The sequence below is a fragment of the Syngnathus acus genome, chromosome 22, assembly GCF_901709675.1.
Source record: "Syngnathus acus chromosome 22, fSynAcu1.2, whole genome shotgun sequence".
Classification (NCBI taxonomy): domain Eukaryota; kingdom Metazoa; phylum Chordata; class Actinopteri; order Syngnathiformes; family Syngnathidae; genus Syngnathus; species Syngnathus acus.
Window position 1 is genome coordinate 8,829,824 of NC_051106.1, and position 17,539 is coordinate 8,847,362.

General features: G+C 46.1%; 2 protein-coding genes across 3 annotated transcripts; one reads left to right on the forward strand and one right to left on the reverse strand.

Moving 5' to 3' along the window:
- Window positions 1-1,179: 1,179 nt before the first annotated feature.
- Window positions 1,180-3,703, reverse strand: ghsra (growth hormone secretagogue receptor a). Its single transcript, XM_037241337.1, has 2 exons — window positions 2,705-3,703; window positions 1,180-2,627 (listed from the first exon to the last, which is right to left on the reverse strand). Exons 1-2 carry the CDS (start codon window positions 3,534-3,536, stop codon window positions 2,320-2,322), a joined length of 1,140 nt encoding a protein of 379 aa, XP_037097232.1. The 5' UTR covers window positions 3,537-3,703; the 3' UTR covers window positions 1,180-2,319.
- A 918-nt stretch (window positions 3,704-4,621) lies between these two features.
- pld1a (phospholipase D1a) lies at window positions 4,622-17,086 on the forward strand. 2 transcript variants are annotated; one of them, XM_037241159.1, is made up of 25 exons: window positions 4,622-4,695; window positions 9,051-9,257; window positions 9,496-9,665; window positions 9,733-9,875; window positions 10,515-10,626; window positions 10,726-10,791; window positions 10,902-10,960; window positions 11,064-11,156; window positions 11,477-11,629; window positions 11,693-11,842; window positions 11,907-11,990; window positions 12,102-12,183; window positions 12,260-12,556; window positions 12,618-12,819; window positions 12,898-13,026; window positions 13,210-13,328; window positions 13,666-13,779; window positions 14,137-14,247; window positions 14,321-14,409; window positions 14,533-14,646; window positions 14,715-14,764; window positions 14,847-14,981; window positions 15,130-15,283; window positions 15,377-15,494; window positions 15,563-17,086. In XM_037241159.1, the coding sequence occupies exons 2-25, from the start codon at window positions 9,086-9,088 to the stop codon at window positions 15,785-15,787; spliced, it is 3,141 nt and encodes a 1,046-aa protein (XP_037097054.1). In that variant the 5' UTR covers window positions 4,622-4,695; window positions 9,051-9,085; the 3' UTR covers window positions 15,788-17,086. The 2 variants fall into 2 exon arrangements, with proteins under 2 accessions (XP_037097054.1, XP_037097053.1); XM_037241158.1 differs by lacking the exon at window positions 4,622-4,695 and adding an exon at window positions 5,494-5,654.
- The last annotated feature ends 453 nt before the right edge of the window (window positions 17,087-17,539 follow it).

The following is a 17,539-nucleotide window of genomic DNA, read 5'->3' on the forward strand; positions in this document are numbered from 1 at the left end:
GTTATGAAACTTGTAACCAAATACGTATGTACTGTTTTGTCGTTATTACTTTCATCTCTCGTTTTGGGCGACGCTCGGCTGAGTTGTCATCTGTTAATGCTTCGAGAAAGACATGTAGCAAAGACAAATGTGCCTGCCTTAGGCTTTTTTTTTTTTTTGTTATTATGAAGCTTCTGATAGTTTTTTTTTTTTTTTTTTTGCCAAAGTGCAGGCTTCACTCGATGTACCGACCAAGGGTTCTGTGATCATCTGTAACGACACAGCAGCATTACTATTACTGAAAAGGACAAAAAAAATTTACTTGATCTGTGATTATGTTTTTTCAATATTGTTTTTTGGGGGGTTAGAATAAAATGTGCCATTGTCCAAACATGTCGCCCCCTAGAGGAGAGGAGGATAATCTCGTACCGGAAGTGACTGACAAAGACGAACTTAAACAATCGCACGAGCGCAGGCAGGCAAGTTTATCGACCAGTTCTTGTTCAGCGTAGCAAGTAGTAGTGTGTTTTGTATCCAGTATTTTCCTTTTTTTTTTTTTTTTTTGCTAAGATATACAGTACAGAGATATCTATAGAGGTGATAAGTACATTTGAAGCACTTTTATATCACCACCACTTTTATATTGATCTAAAACACTACTGCCGGGCTGTTGACGTTGGTCGCTGGCGTGTTATTTTTTTGTCGCCCTGTCAACCCGTGTGGGGTTCACCTGTGCTATTTAGATGTTAACACATGTTAGGGATATTGGGCTTTTGGATGAAATTTCAGGATGAACCTTAAATCCTCACCTTCCAAAGACTGCAGAAAAATAAGACTGTTATTTGTAGACTTGATAGATTTTAAATTCATTAAAAAGCCTGATGAGAATTTTAGGAGGTGGCCAGCACCCCTCTATCAACTAAAATAGCTCCGCCCCTTTACTGAGTGGCCCAGAAGGCCAATTTAAGTGTGATTTAGGTTCATCCTTAAATTTCACGCAATGTCTTTAACTTTTTAGCCGAGTTACTTCCCTATTTTTTTCCTATATATGTCCAATCCGTAAACGGCCCTATAACATTTTTTTATTCCACTTCAAGAAACATGAATAGTCCATGCAGCAACACAGACCCTCCCCAACTCACACATACACACGCCTGTGCCTTGTGATTTTATATTTTATTTCAATTGTAGGTTTTTTTCTTTTTACAGTGACTACACATTTTTATTTTGACTAAACAATTGGCCACAGAGTGCGGAAACACTAAAGTGCAAACAAATCAAAACATGTATTTTTTACCTCACGTTTTTAAGAGTGAACATTCCAGGTTGTCATGGTCTATGAATTTGAGATTTTTTTTTTTAATAAAAGAGAAATTCATGCATTTCTTCTAGTATTGTAAATGTTAGACAATTTCATATGCATTATATAAAAAAAAGACTGCCATATCAATTTTAATGTATAGATTTTTTTTGCAAATACTACACTATGTATGTAAGACGTAACTGTATCGGTAGCGTATATATAATATATTTATGCCCAATAAATGTTTAAAAAAATTTCCGACATAGAGCACGAGTTTATTTTGTTGTTTGCTATGTTCCGTTTGCACTGGCATTTTAGAGTGGGTGCTTTTTTAACAACATGGAATCAAAATGATGTTCATACACCTTTAATCACAGCTAAGCATCTATTTACAACAACAAGACAAAAGCTGGACTTTTTATTTTAACAACCCACAACATTAGCCGCACAAAATTCTGCCTTTACAAAGATACGGAGCATATTTTCGGGGGTCATAATAAATTTGACACATCTCTTTTGATAACAGTACATTACATAACGCCGTCATGATAATTAATTGCACAACATGGATACAATATTAGTTCACAGCTTGGCGACATTTTACGGCGCGACAGAAAAATGTATAAAACTAATATATTTCCCAGCAGATTTGACATTGAAGTAATTTGAAATCTGCCAGGTGTAAAAAAACTAAGGATGTTCAAGAACACTTTTACAAGTATTCACTCAACAATACAGAGTAAATATAAGGATAGAACTTTATTGATCCCACGACGGAGAAATGTGTTCGTTTCTACTGCCAAGGAGGACGTACACAGTCTGATTTATCTTTTTGCCTGAAGTATCGACGGCTGGTATCGGCAGCCTCCATGTGTACCCGATACCTGCTATTGGTACGTGCCTAGCAAAACCTGTGAGTACATTTCTGTGGCGACCTCCTGACAGAGTGAAGTTGCTGCTTTTTATCAATAACCCTGGTCCGCTTCGGTTCACCCAGTTTTAAGCAGGCCGTACTTCCGCCCATCCTTGACGAAGCTTTAGAAGCTGTTGGATTCCATCCCCCCCTCGGTCACGGCCTTCAGCGTACTGGCGGTGCGGGTCCGAGGTAGCTTTTGGTGGCCGAGGCCGAAAAGGCGCGCCGCCGCCCCGCGGAACTTCCAGGACATGGTGTTGTAGAGGATGGGGTTGATGGCGGCGCTCAGGTAGAAAAGAACCACCGACAGCAAGCTGCAGTACTCCGACAGGGCGGACAGCAGCGGGGACGGCGCGTCCAGCGAGCGGGACTGCAGGTAGCGGCACACGTGGAAGGGCAGCCAGCACAGGACGAAGGCCAGAACCACCACCACTGGAGAAGATGCGTCACATACAATCATGTCACAATGGAGAAAAGGTTCGTAACAAGATATGATCGATCAAACCCACCCAACATCTTGATTGTCTGCCTGTTGCTCCTGTCCCGGTGTGACCTGATGTTGGTGTTCCGATGTCTATGCCACAAGCGGCGGCCGATGAGGCTGTAGAGCACCGTGAGGCAGAAGACGGGCATGAAGAAGAACACGGAGCTCAGCCACACCATGGCGCCCATCAGGCCCGACTCCACTGCATAGTGTGTCATCTTGCACTCTCGCGTGTCCCTGTACTCGTCCTCTTCCCTCCCAAGAGCGTGGGTGTCATTGGCGCTGAAGCTGAGGTGGTCCCGCTCCACGCCCACCATGACAAAGACGGGCCCGGCGCTCAGCAAGGACACGCACCACAGGAGCAAGATGAGCGAGCGCACTCGCCGCTTGGTCATCAGAGCCTTGGCGCGCAGCGGGATGCAGATGGCCACGTAGCGCTCCACGGAGAGCGCCGTGATGCTCAGGATGGTCGAGTAGGTACTCGACTCGGACACGAACTGGAAGAGCTTGCAGAGCGCGTCGCCGAGGCGCCACGGCCGGTAGCGCCACATGCGGTAGAGGTCGAGCGGCATGCACAGGAAGATGAGCAGGTCCGACACCGCCATGCTGCACAGGTACAGGTTGGTGGTGGTGCGCATGTCGCGATACTTGCTCACCACCAGGATGGTCAAGACGTTGCCGGTCACGCCCACCACGGAGAGTAGCGAGCACGCCACGGTGATAAGCGTGAGAAGGGGAAAGCTGTAGAAGTTGAGAGGGGGAAGGTCCGAGTCGCGGCTCGGATGGGTGGTGTTACTGCTCTCGTCCCAGTTGCAGTTTTGGAGGAGGCACAAGGAGATGTTGAGTCCCTGGGGCATGCTGACTCATTTGTCACGTGCTCTCAGCGAACCACCCATCACTTTCATCACAGAGATCGTTTTGGAGAGCAACCTGCCGTGCGTAAAACCGAATCCAACAAGCTATGAAAGGGCTCCTCAATAATCTTTACACGTGGGACGCCGAAAACTTCAAAACCAACATTTCAGCTTTTAAGGAGAACCAGTCGTGCGTAAAATTAAACCAAACGCCACGCAGCTCGAACAAAACGTGTCAAATTCAACTGAGAGACCCAAATGACAGACAAATTCCAATCACGCGACTGCTTCAATTTCTGTAGTCGATCATCCCCAGCGAACACGGACTATTTTTAGGCCCTTTAAAAAGAGCAGCAATCGTGCGTAAAACCAAACTCCAGATCACGGAAATGTCGATCGGCAGCCGTGCGTAAAACACAAAATCTGAAGAAGGTGTGAAGTCAATTTAACGTCCCCAAATCGGTTTTAACAGAAATGTACATTTATTCCGAATGTTTCCATCAGTTTGGAGGTTTCACGATCCAACTAAAATGCACCACAAAGGGAAATTTTGGACAAAGTAAAAATCGTCGTAAATCTCTTTCAGTAATCCACATAAACGTATCTTGGGGTCCAAAAGTCACCCAAAGACAACAGCCATCGTAAAAACAAACATGATGGGAGTGAAAGGAGGGCACAATTTGATCCAAGCCACCAGCACGAGGTAGCGCCGACGCATCGTTTGCATGGAGCATGCGTTGGGGATGTAGAAACAGTCAAAGATGAATGAAGTCTTGTTGGTGTTCTCTGCGTGCTGCGCGTCCAGCATGTGCTTGTTTGAAGGTGGGTGCACCAAAACAACATGAATCAGGTGGGCATGTGCAGAGCTGCAAAGGAGGGAGGCGTTGGATTGATTGATTGATGAAGGTGCTGTGACGCCACCTACTGGCCATCCTGCAAAAAGAGTCAATCCCAATACACCTTTTCTTGTCGGATGGACGGAGTCCTCATCATGCCCTAAGTCCATACTGTTATCACCGTGGCCTTTGCCTTGTTTGCTGGAGGGCGTTTTCTATATTTTATGAGTCGCACAATACTGATGCACGGCGAACAGGAAAGTCAGACGCAACACTGACACAAGGAAAGGGATTTATTTTTTAAAGGACTTTTCGTCATAAAATAGGTATGTAGCTGTCCAGAATGTTGTTATGTTTGTGTGTGTTGTGAGCAAGAATCAACTGTCTTGTCATTTAGCTTTTATATCTACACACGGATGACTTTTAAAAATCTATGTGCATTCATTTCTATTACCTTGATTCCTTTAGGTGGGTGTTGTGTGGGGGTTCGATTAGAACTCGTTTTGTTTGAATTGTTCCTGGAACGCGGCGAGATTCAGGTTGAAGTTTAAAGTTGCTACTATAAGTAGGCCACTGTGTAGCGTTCTACTCTTTGTCCACACGGTGGCGTAAGAGATTAGCTCAATACTACGTCAATACTACTACTGTAATTGTTTGTAATATAAAGCCACAATTAGTTCCCATATGGTTAATAATAAAAATACAATCTGATTCAATTATTACTTATCTGTGGATGTCTTTGTTACTATTTTTTATACGTAGAAAAAATTAGAAAACAATTCTAATAAGCATAGCCTCTTACGTAAGTTAATTACAGAAATACGTGACTCATTAGACGATAGTATTGGGTTAATTGTGCGTTAATTGACATATTAACAAAGAATCGGACAAATCACAAGACATAATATTGCTATAATAACAGTCAAGACTGGAGGCCATGACGTCATACAGCAGGCCCAGTCTTCTCCTTTCCCATTGGCTCCTCCCAATTACTCGGCATTTGACTCCTATGGAGGAATCACTCCTCTCTGGTTGGCGGAGACTCCGGACGATGCCGCCTTCTCCACTCTGATTGGCTACGAGTTTCTCGTCTCGCCTCTGGAGAAATCTTTCAGAGTTGACTCTCTTTACTGCCTTGTTGTCTGTCACACATACGTTTACTGACACCCGCAAGTGGAGGAGCAAGCTTGCTCTTGTTGCTTTTTTTTTTCTTCTTGTATTTTTTTTTCAACAAGTGGACCGAAGCAAAGCAAACATGTGGACTTCGCGTCCACCCAGAGAGCAGGTCGGTGACGTTTTACTCGCTTTCTCGTTGTTCTATTTGTGTCTTTTGGGGTGTCACTACGAGCTCTCAAAATGGACACCAAAATTTATGTCATAGTTGTTGAGTTGCTGCTACTGTTGTTTTTATGTTTCTTGTGTAACACTGACGAAAAAAGAGTGGGAGAGTTGTGTAAGATTCCACAGGTGTTTGCTCCATCGCGCGCGCACGCATATTCACACTGGGAAAGATAATTTGCTGGAATGTCAGAGGAAAGCTCAAATATTGTTCGAACACATTCTTAATTGGCCCTCAGGCCTTGACAGTGCTATTCAATGTTGTCTCCCCCCTCAACAGCATCTCCCCCAGGTGTTCCATTTTTTCCTATTACAAGACAGGTGAGACAGTGGGAAAAGCGGTTCACAGTTCTATGGTTCAAGGTTCGAATCTGGGCGTCCTCTGTGGAGTTAGAGTTGTGCTTGAATGTATGAATGGATGTGCAATGTGGAGTCTCGGCTTAAATGTTTTCCAGATGTGCAACTGTAAAATGTGTGCAGCCTGCGGAATCATTCTTAAAGCTTGTCGACCGCAAAGGATTTTTGACTGTACGCTGTCCAATTGAAGCTTAGAGGAAAGCGCGTTGCGAGCCCAAAATGATACGCTGGAGGTTTATGTACAATTGAGAATCATTTCAATATTTAGCAACCGTGAGTCAACGCAGGGTGCACAAGTTCACTAACTTGTCATGCAAATATTAAGATATGGTAATGAACAAGTCACAATGCCTGACAAAACGTAACGTTTACTTGTATTGCCAGATCTTAATGACTAAATGAGATTAAAGCACAGCAAAATGACTCGCCATTAACTTGGTCGCATTCATGGTGGGAAAAGTTTTGAAATGATTTAACTTGGCCTCATATCTGTATATCCTCAAAAATCTAAACAGGGGTGTGTAGACTTTCAATATCCACTGTACCAGGAATATAAAGCCACTGTTAGTGTGTGGCGAGTAGTTTTGTTCCGTCCGTGTGGCTCCTTTCTTAAAACAGAGAGCTATTCATACTGTCTCCTGTGTTCACAGTAAGCAGGGAGTGTCCCAAAGTTGTCTGGACGCGAGTGCCAGGCTTTGAATCTTGGCTCCGGCTCGGTCACCGTGACATGACTGAGGGCCCGCCCGGGCGCCCAAAAAGACGGCCGACCATTGGCACAATGGCGCCTTGTGTTTGCGGCGCGACGGTGACGGGCATGACTGCTCCCTCGTTGTCGCTGGCGCCTCCTGGAGCGTCCCTGTCACCCCCAACCCCCTCTTTTCCCGTGGATTAGATAATAGGCAGCTTTAGTGTGGGCAGAGAGAGAGGTGTCACAGACCTCCTCTCTTTCTGCCATCTTCTCCATCTGCGCCAGGAGGAGCTTGGCACCGCATGCTCTGTTCGTGCTACGTTGATGAGTTCTGCATTGTATCGACGGATCAATGCCTGATGCTCCAAGTGACTCTTAAGGCGAGCTTACGTTACCACTGGTGGTACGTCGGCTCCTCCTGCTGGTACGCGAAAACAGTACAGTAGCTTCCAGTCCCATTGTTGTTCTTTAGGACATCCAGAACAACATATTCTTGGGTCCCACTTCATTCCGCTTGGTCAGAAGTGATGGAGCTTGGCACCATCCAAGTTTCTGGGCGCCGCCAGGATGTCCTGAAGCTGCGGGGCAGAAACACATTGTGCAACTGAGTTGATATATAAACATTCTCCACCCAGCGATCCCGCTGTTTCACTCGCACTCTCCTCAGTGAGATCAAAAGTATCCCACATACATGAGAACGGCTGATAGTGAGAAGTAATCACAAGTTAGCCATGTTCGGGGTCAAGCAAAGTATTTTGAAGGCTCGGCGAAGCGGAGCCAGAGAAGCTTTATTCTCGGCGCCCAGCCATCCTCCGCACGTCTTCACCCACTCATGTTTTTTTTTTCCTTCTCCCCTGACTGACGAGTTCCAGCGTGTGTGCATTTTAACTAAGTGACATTTAAGAAATGTTAATATTCATGTCTTAAAAACATCACCATGACAACGGGACAGGAAGCAGGAAGTCACAGAAGGGAGCGATAAATGCTACAATTGTACCTCCAGGTTGCACTTTTTTGTGTGCGTACGTGCAAACATGAAGAATTCTTCCGGCATTCCAGCACCCTCGGGAGTTAACCTCTGAGCGGGTCGTCCTGACGGGAGAGCACAGTTATTCTTAGACCCGGGAGATAACGCAGCACTGTCAGAAATAATGGAAACTAAGAGCGCCTCGCTCTCGTTTTATTCAGTTGCAAAGCATAAAGATAAAAACCCTGCAAAGATGGTCATCCTGCTCAATCCATTGAAAAAGTTCTGCGCTTCCTCATATTTCTGCTTCTTGCTAGCAACAATTTCTACCAAATCCAACTAACAAAAACGACTACAAAAACCAACAAGAGTTCTTGTTACCTGTTGGCCATAAACACGATTAATGAACAAATGTTCTAAATGACCGAGTGGCTGAATGAAGACTCGGCGCGAACGTGCCCGTACCTGTCGACGACTGGGGAATGTTTACTGTCAAGCTGTTATTTGTTTCCGTTTTCTTTTGTGTGACCTTTACTGCTCTTTCAAGCCAGTTCTTTTGGGATTTTGAACATGTGCGTTCATATATACGAGTCATTACACTCCTTGCGGAAAAGAGTCATTGTAATTCCAAATGACTCTTGCAACACCTCAGGAACTCGTTTCCTTCGAATTCTTTTGTTTGTTCTTGCCAATGAGACGGACACGTGATATCCTCCCGTGTCTATGCTACCTTTCCCATGAATCTCGTGTGTTCAAGGAGTCTTTGTATGTCTTTTACAGACAAGTTTTCCGTATTCTTTGTCTTAGTTTGATGTTATGGATAAAGGACGGTCCATGAACGCAAATTATAAACAATAAAGTTGATAGATTCTCTTACCAGTTTTTTGCTGAGTCAGCTTGCTGTTCCTTTTTTTTTTTCTTTCTTTCTTCTTTTTACTAATGTTGGATTCTGTAATGTGCATTTGTTTTAGGTAAAAAAAACAGGTTTTGCAAGTTGGAGAGAGTGTTTGATGTCGTTGGTGTCAGTGTGCTCATATGAAAATGAACGGAACTGTATATATAATACCAAAGAAATCCCGATATAGCATTTTTTTCTTGCATCATAACACACACGTGGGTGTTGCGGCCATTACTGTTGGCTTGTTGATGACGCCTCGTACTCGGCAATGATGTCGCATCTCTGACTCATTCGGGCGCAGCCGCAAATAAAAAGTCTCACGGACAAAGCCTTAAAAAACGTGGACTCCTCTTCAAGTTGTTCTTCTTGAGCCTCGTGGAGGCCCGCCTTCTACGTTTTGGTCACCGTCATGTGCGTTTTCATCTTTTGTCAGGCGCGCCCTGCTCCGGGCGCTAACGCCTGCTGAGCATGCTGGCCAAGGCTCCGCCTACGAGCAGCAGACTCAATCTGGTGAACGGCGAAAGTTCGGACGTCACGGTGACGGAAGGAATCAATATGGCCGATCTGCTGGAGAGCTTGGATACCCGAGAGCTGGACTTCGATGACGGGGAGGAGGTGGACTGCGAGGGAAACAGCCTCGGTACGTAATTAATATATAACCGGAATATTATGAGGGATCCCTATTTTTATTTTTTTTTAATGACAATACCCTCCGATACCGAGAACCGATGCTTCATAATGCCGTTACATCCAGCTTGTGCACAAAGTAGTTCGGAAAGCGTCGAAATCTTGGAAGCAAAGCCGAGATTCTTCAGCGTAGCATCCCACTCAGCGTTCGTGACTCTCACCCACTACCGCTGCCTTCTCTCCTCCCCCAGGGGACTGCCGCATCCCGTTCTCGGCCGTGTACGCCACGGTGGGCTTCAAGGAGGCCAGCGCCAAGGTCTTCCTGCCCACGGTGCCCATCACCGTCCGCATCCTGGAGGTGGAGCGCTTCACCACGGCGCAGGATCGCTTCAACCTGTCGCATCACCGCAGCGTCAATAAAGTACGAAGCGGCAAACGTTTCAATGCCGCAAATATCGAACGATTCCTGATCCATCGCCTCTGTGCAGTCTCTGCCCGCCGTGTTCAAGATTGAGATGAAGCACGGCGAGTTCACCTGGATGGTGAAGAGGAAGGAGAAGCACTTTATGGATCTGCATCGAGAGCTGCGGACGTACAAAACTTTCATGAGGATACCGCTGCCGTCGCGCAGGTGGGGCCTGCCCACCTCATCTGCATATCGCAAGCAAAACCACGCTGAACTTGTTTTTCATTTAGTCGGTATTTTTTGTATTGTAAGATATATCATTTATTTGAGTCCGCTATTTAGAAGCGGTTTTAGTGAATATTTGCATTTTCCATTTGAAGAGCATGCTGAGGCTAACCCGAAATTTTTCGTCATTGTTGATTTAGCATATCAAACTGGTAAAACTTGCTTTTCACAATTGTCAGTTGCCTACTTACACTCATTCCATTTCCACACTGTGTGTGTGTGTGTGTGTGTGTGTGTGTGTGTGTGTGTGCGCGTGTGTGTGTGTGTGTGTGTCTGTGCTTATATTCACCTTTTCAAGGCAGCCAAAATATGGACTTGCTGTCCTTTTCCACAGCTCAAATACTGCAAGAAGCTTTTAATAACACCCGTTCCATGTTGTGGACTCAACTTTATTACGTGTGTGTCACACAGTTTGCCAAAACATTTCTATTCGCAAGCGCTGCCCTCAAGGCAGACTCACCCCGGCGTCAATCTATTCTCGCTAACCGCATTAGCTTGCGCAAACACCTGCGCGGCCACGCCGTGCACCGCGACAATGCTTCGATTGAGCAATCGTAATGAAGTCTCCTTGTATCGCAGCCACACGGTGAAGAGGAGGACGGTGAGGAAGAGCGAAGTGAGGGAGATGCCCTCGCTGCCCAGGGGCGGAGGTGACGAGCTGGTGCGGGACGAGCAGGTGTCCAGCCGGCGGGTACGTACCGATGGCTTCACTCTTGCAATATAAATACTTTGGGAGTGTATATTCTTTCTTCTGAAAAATCATAGAATGCTTGTGTGTGTGTTTCTCCAGAGACAATTGGAGGACTACTTGAACAAGCTGCTGAAAATGGCTTTGTACCGCAAATACCACCACACCGTGAGTATCTCGGCAATGTTCACACCGCTTTTGTCATCTGATGAGCGAATTTATGACTCGGCGTGGGGATTCAAATGGCCGCACGGCGTGACGCTGTCGTCTTTTGGCAGATGGAGTTCATTGACGTCAGCCAGCTGTCCTTCATTCACGACCTGGGCCCCAAAGGACTGTAAGCGCTTTGGCTCAGCTTCACTTGAATGCACTGTTAAATCAAATCATTTACATTTTTAGATGCCTGATTTTAATTGTAATGTATGTTGTTCTTATCGCAGGGAAGGGATGATACACAAGCGCTCCGGGGGTCATCGTATCCCCGGCATGAACTGCTGCGGTCACACTCAAGCCTGCTACCGCTGGTCCAAACGGTTGGTCACTGGCTTTTTTATTTTTCGTAGCATGTTTTGTCTTTTTTGCTCTCGCTGCCTCCTTCTCTTTATCATAGCCAAATGATTATATGAGCATTGTTACAATATATTGCGAGAGCACACACACACGCAGAAAATAATCCCACACATTTGGAAGGCTCCGTCAAGCCACCTACGACTACGTGATGATTTGCTTCCCACAGCCTGCCTCTCCCAAAAAACAACAAGCAACATAAAAAAAAATCAAAAACACACACACAATGATGTGGCTACTGCTGATGATGATGATGAAAAATATGCACTTTTGTGTTATATATTAGGTGGCTGGTGGTGAAGGACTCATTCCTGCTGTACATGAAACCCGATACGGGGGCCATCTCTTTTGTGCTGCTGGTGGACAAAGAGTTCAGCATCAAGATGGACTCCAAAGACACAGAGACCAAACACGGGGTCAGGATTGACAGTCTTTGCAGGTGCGTGCGGGCAGGTGGGCCAATTTGTTTTCAGATCAACAAGGTGAGGTCTTGCTCCCGCAGGACGCTGGTGTTCAAGTGCAGCAGCTACAGACACGCCCGCTGGTGGGGTCAGAGCATCGAGAACTTTGTCCGGAATAATGGCAAGGCCTTTCTGCGTGATCACCGCTTTGGATCCTTTTCGCAGGAACAGGAAAACATTCCAGCTAAATGGTCAGTGCAATCTTTTTATAACATGTGTCTAAACAAATTCATACTGACTAATGCTGCCATGCAGGTACGTGAATGGCAAGACTTACATGGAGGACGTAGCCGATGCCTTGGAGGAGGCCAGAGAAGAAATCTTCATCACCGACTGGTGGTGAGTCTCACGGGCTTTTAGTTGCGAAGCAGAATTGTATTACAAACACGTTAGGTGTAAAATGCATTGAGTGGCGAAACCAAGTGTAAGAAATGATGTGTGCTGCTACAGGCTGAGTCCAGAGATCTTCCTCAAGAGACCTGTGGTGGAGGGAAACCGCTGGAGGCTGGACTGCATCCTCAAGCGAAAAGCCGTAAGCGAGGCCGCAATCGCTAGCCGACTTCGTGGGGCACTCGCTCGATGATCATGCTGCGTGTGTGTGTCGGCAGCAACAAGGAGTGCGCGTCTTTGTGATGCTGTACAAGGAGGTGGAGCTGGCATTGGGCATCAATTCGGGCTACAGCAAGCGAACGCTCATGCGCCTGCACCCCAACATCAAGGTGATGCGCCATCCAGACCACGTGTCCTCCTCCGTCTACCTGTGGGCGCATCACGAGAAGATCGTGGTGGTCGACCAATCGCTTGCTTTCGTGGGCGGGATCGACCTGGCGTACGGTCGCTGGGACGACAGGGAGCATCGGCTGACGGACGTCGGCAGCGTGACCCGTTCCGTGGCGCTCGAGCAGGTCAGACTCGCACACACGTTTATAAAATCCAAAACGTATTAGCGCTGGTTTTGTTCTTCAGGCCGCTCAGTCCAATAAGGCGCCGCCGCATGTGGAAGGCGTGTCACAGAGCAACGGTCGCGGGACGCCCGCCGCAGACCCGGCGGAGCTGCCCAGGCTGAAGGGCGTCGGGCGCAGCCGGCGCTCTCGCTTCAGCTTGTCTCGGCACCTGCACAAGCACACCCTGCAGCACAGCGACAGCGTCAGCAGCGCGGACAGCTCGGGTGAGAGCAAGCGTCCACTCAACTCCGTATATTTTTCTTTTTTTTGCTTCATGCCCGAGCGTGCGTTTGTGTTTGCAGGGAGCGGCTCGGTGCAAAGCCTTAAAACAGGTGTAGGAGAGTTGCAGGGAAACACTCGCTTCTGGCATGGAAAGGACTACTGCAACTTTGTCTACAAGGACTGGATCCAGCTGGAAAGACCTTTCGACGGTGTGTAGCACAAATGACTGAAAAGAAAATTACAAATCTTAAATTGCAGTTTTCTCAAGAATAAAAAAAAAAACCAAGAGAAAAAAAAATAGATAAAACATTTCTTTTTTTACAAGATTAAAATGGAAAAAGTCAATCGTAAAATCATCTAATCCTCTGATCTCCTGGCTGTGCTCTGTGCAGACTTCATCGACCGGTACGCCACTCCCAGGATGCCGTGGCATGACATCGCCTCGGTGGTGCACGGCAGAGCCGCTCGCTCCGTGGCCCGACACTTCATTCAGCGTTGGAACTTCACCAAGGCAAGGGCAGCATGCAAGTAATGTAGAATCATAACGTTCAAGTAATAACGCTGCCCTCTGGTGGCCAAGGCACATACACCAGAGGAAGCCACACAATGAATACTGGAATATTTCCACAAGAGAATCATTGACAAGAGGTCACCATTACGTGCCTCACTACACACACACACACACACACACACACACACGCCGGTCAATAAACACTCCCTCGTCAGAATTCAAGGAAATGTCTCACTCTAAGTGTGGAAAAAAAAAAAAACACCTTTATTTTCCCACTCATGCTTTCCTCTGCAATGTGAGGTCACACCTTCTCACCCCCGCCAACCTCCTCCTCCAGATCATGAAGCCAAAGTACCGCTCTCTGTCTTATCCCTTCCTGCTGCCAAAGTCTCACGCCACCGCCACTGAGCTCCGATACCAAGTGCCCGACTGTGTGAATGCCAAAGTGCAGGTAAGAGAACCCTGCCAACCCTCCACTGCAACACAACAACTTTGATGGAAGGCTTGGGAGGGGAAAAAAAAGAAATCATAATAATGAAGAGTACGAGCTCCTGCATTACCAACGCGGCTGCGAAAACTGCTCGAAGGACACAAAAGGGAGTCCGTGTGCCAAAAGCAACATTACGTAACCACTAGAAAAAGAAAAAAAAGCAATACATCCTTGTTTTTCCTTCTTTGTGCCAGTTCTGAAGTGTAACTGGACACTTTTGGTCACAGTTTAGTTATCTGAGCTGTTCATGAGGGAGTTGCTAGTGAGTGTTTCTTGATGAAAGAAGATCTAAAAGTCCCCCCCCCCCTCCCATGTAAGGTCTTGCGCTCGGCAGCCGATTGGTCGGCCGGCATAAAGTACCACGAGGAGTCCATCCACAACGCATACATCCAAGTCATTGCCAAGAGCAAACACTACATCTACATCGAGGTAAAAAACACATTTCATCAAAAAGGAAGTACGGTACAGTTAAACCATTTTGACATCTTCTTTCTCCTCTCAGAACCAGTTCTTCATCAGCTGCGCCGACAACCGCACGGTGTACAACAAGATCGGAGACGCCATCATCGAGAGGATCCTCAGAGCGCACAAGTAAGTGTTGACTTCAAAATGTCTCGACAAAAATCATCCATTTTATGTTTCGATTGCCATCAGCGAGTGAACCGGATGTCGTTTGGCGTAACTGATGAAATGTCCGCTCCCCTGTGTTGACAGAGAAGGCAAGAAGTATCGCGTGTACGTGGTGACCCCTTTGCTTCCTGGCTTCGAGGGGGACATCACCACCGGCGGGGGGAACGCCATCCAGGCAGTCATGCACTTTAATTACAGGTGGAGCACCAGCACCATGGCCTTAAAAGCGCCAGAACTAACCGTATCTCTCTCGTTTTGCTTTTCAGAACCATGAGCCGAGGGGAGTACTCCATTATCTCCCAGCTTAGGAAGGAGTGTAAGTTTGTGATGCCCTCCCAAAAAAATGGAAAGAAAGAAAAGCCTTGTCGCGTTTGAAAACCTCGCTCTCGTCACCGCAGTGGACGACCACTGGATGAACTATATCTCCTTCGCCGGGCTGCGCACGCACGTGGAGCTGGAAGGCCGCCTGGTGACGGAGCTCATCTACGTGCACAGCAAAATGCTCATCGCCGACGACAACACCGTCATCATCGGTGCGTCGCCGCCATTTGACGCTTTCTGAGTGTCGACCGGTCCAGAAATCTGTCAGCGCTTGCATAAGATTCAACTTTACACTCCTACGCCACCCGGTGGTGAGAAAGCGCTAGGACGCATCAACCATCGGATTATTTCCACTTTCAGGCTCGGCCAACATCAACGACCGCAGCATGCTGGGCAAGCGTGACAGCGAGGTGGCGGTCATCGTGGAGGACACGGAAAAGGTGGCCTCCGTAATGGACGGACACGAGTTTGAGGCCGGCCCGTACGCGCTCGGCTTGCGTCTGGAATGCTTTCGGTGAGAGATTTATTCATTTCATCCATCCCGTTGTAAGCGTGGCTTATCTTCATACGGATCTGCGGGTTTATCTATTATTTGTATATCGTATAGGACGATCCTCGGCGGACACGACGACGCAACCATCGATCTCTCCGACCCCATTAGTGACCGCTTCTACAAGGAGGTGTGGATGACCACGGCGGGCCGGAACGCCACCATTTATGAAAAGGTACGAGACATCACTCGACACTATCGCGGGACCACGTGTTCTGACGCTGTGCTTATGTCCCTCCGCAGGTGTTCCGCTGCCTTCCCTCCTCGCTGGTGCGCAACATGTCCGAGCTGGAGCAGTACCAGTCCAAGCCCGGTCTGGCCCAGACCGACCAGGCCCGCGCTCAAGAGGAGCTGCGCAAGATCCGCGGCTTCCTGGTACAGTTTCCTCTGGACTTCCTGTCGGAGCACAACCTCATGCCTTCGGTCGGGACGAAGGAAGCCATGGTGCCCACCGAGATATGGACGTAGGACTTTGTCAAAGCCGGATGCTGGTACGCTATCTCGCGCTTGCAGCGTTACTAAGGATGATAATGGGATGCCACTTCCTGAGAGAGACGCTTTGTTGCAACAAAGGGGGGGACCAGCTCTGTGATCAAATACAACCCACATGATACTGAGATGGCAACGGTTGCGTTATGTGTTGCTCGACACCAGGGGCTCATTTTGCCTCGCCCATCTGTTTAGTATATGTGGTTCAAATTTGGTCACAAAATCTTGAGGACTAGTTTGCGCGTGAAGGAGCCTGGGAGATGGTTAAAATGGCCACTTCATAGAACATCCTTGATGATTTTGAGCCTGGGTTTGATATATTTATTCGTCTACTCATGCTAGACATGCCTACCAAATTTCAAGTTGATCTGTGGATTTTTGAAAAACTTCCACAAAGCACTGGAGTGTAAAGCCCCTTCAAACTTTTATTTTTGAGTCACTCTAATAAGGCTTTATGTACTATACCCACCTTTACGACGTCAGAGCTTGACACGTATCGTGCTGGAATGGGGTGATTGGGAAAGTAGTAGTAACAACTTGAGACAATCTTTCCTCATGTTATTACATGTTTTATCCGCCAGGTGGTGCTGATTTACAAGTACAGCTTATGATTTTTAAATTTTTTTTTTTTTACAAAGCAAACTCCCCCTTCAGACATTTTTTTTTAAATTTAAAGTAAATGCTCCCTTTTAATTGACAATGGACACATTTTATTGTTTTTAATATCTTTTAATGCTGTGGAAGATAATTTTGTATTGAAACATAACATTTCATACCCGAAGAAGCCCTTTACACTCCCACCCAGCCCTCCTTCCAATGTGAATGTTAAGAACCACTCTTGGTATTTTGCAATGTCATCAGGTAGAACATAAATGTATAATTAGTGACAATTCATATGTGTGAAACAATAACGTCCGCTTTGACAGTGCTGGAAAGTTGAGCTTTGTACAGGTAATAACGTCCACTAATCATCGCTTGACTGGGACCACAGACTACTTTTACATTTTAGCACCTTCAGTTTTGCCTTCTCCAATTTTAACCCTTCCTGTATGATGAACTAACTGTATTTACAAATGACAGTAATAATCCATATTCACGGTCAGTCAGCTGCTTGTTTTTTTTTGTTTTTTTTAATGATGTGTAAAACATAACTGAATTACTACGTCAATCTATCTATTACTCTAAATAGTTTTGTACAGTCCCGTGTCGAATCTGCTCAGTTCACTGGACCTGCGTAAAATGGCAAACTAATAAAATTGATCACTTGTTCATAACAAAGACACTTTGAGTTAGTATGTGGAGATTGTCTGGAAAAAAACATGATTTTTATTTCATCGATTCAATTTGAAATTTACACAACAATAATAATACAATTGATTGGCTGATTAAATACAGAATTTAAAAAATTCATCGTAACTATAACATTATTTCATTAAAAATATTCTATATAACTAAGTTGAATCTTGTAAATAAACAAAACAGACATACTGATCATCAAGAAATGAACACATTAAAAATACCAAACTATGGTAATAATCTGTATTTATATTTTTATTTTTAATAAAAAACAAATAGAAGAATACTTATGTACTTATTTTGACCTTTAACTGTCTTTCACACTTAATTATGGATTCCTATAAAAATAATGAGCGTATCATTTGGGTGACACGAGCGAGTCACATGACGCGTTGAAAGTGCGAGACTCCCCGCAGCTGGGGTCCGCCTTTTTAG

Bases quoted from the DNA above. Each gene is read 5' to 3' on its own strand.
- ghsra (XM_037241337.1), bottom strand. From the start codon at position 3,536: ATGCCCCAGGGACTCAACATCTCCTTGTGCCTCCTCCAAAACTGCAAC. The intron at 2,628-2,704 runs GTGGGTTTGATC...CATCTTCTCCAG, and splicing joins GCAGACAATCAAGATGTTGG to TGGTGGTGGTTCTGGCCTTC.
- pld1a (XM_037241159.1), top strand. From the start codon at position 9,086: ATGCTGGCCAAGGCTCCGCCTACGAGCAGCAGACTCAATCTGGTGAAC. The intron at 14,248-14,320 runs GTAAAAAACACA...TTCTCCTCTCAG, and splicing joins AACACTACATCTACATCGAG to AACCAGTTCTTCATCAGCTG. The intron at 14,647-14,714 runs GTGGAGCACCAG...TTTGCTTTTCAG, and splicing joins GTCATGCACTTTAATTACAG to AACCATGAGCCGAGGGGAGT.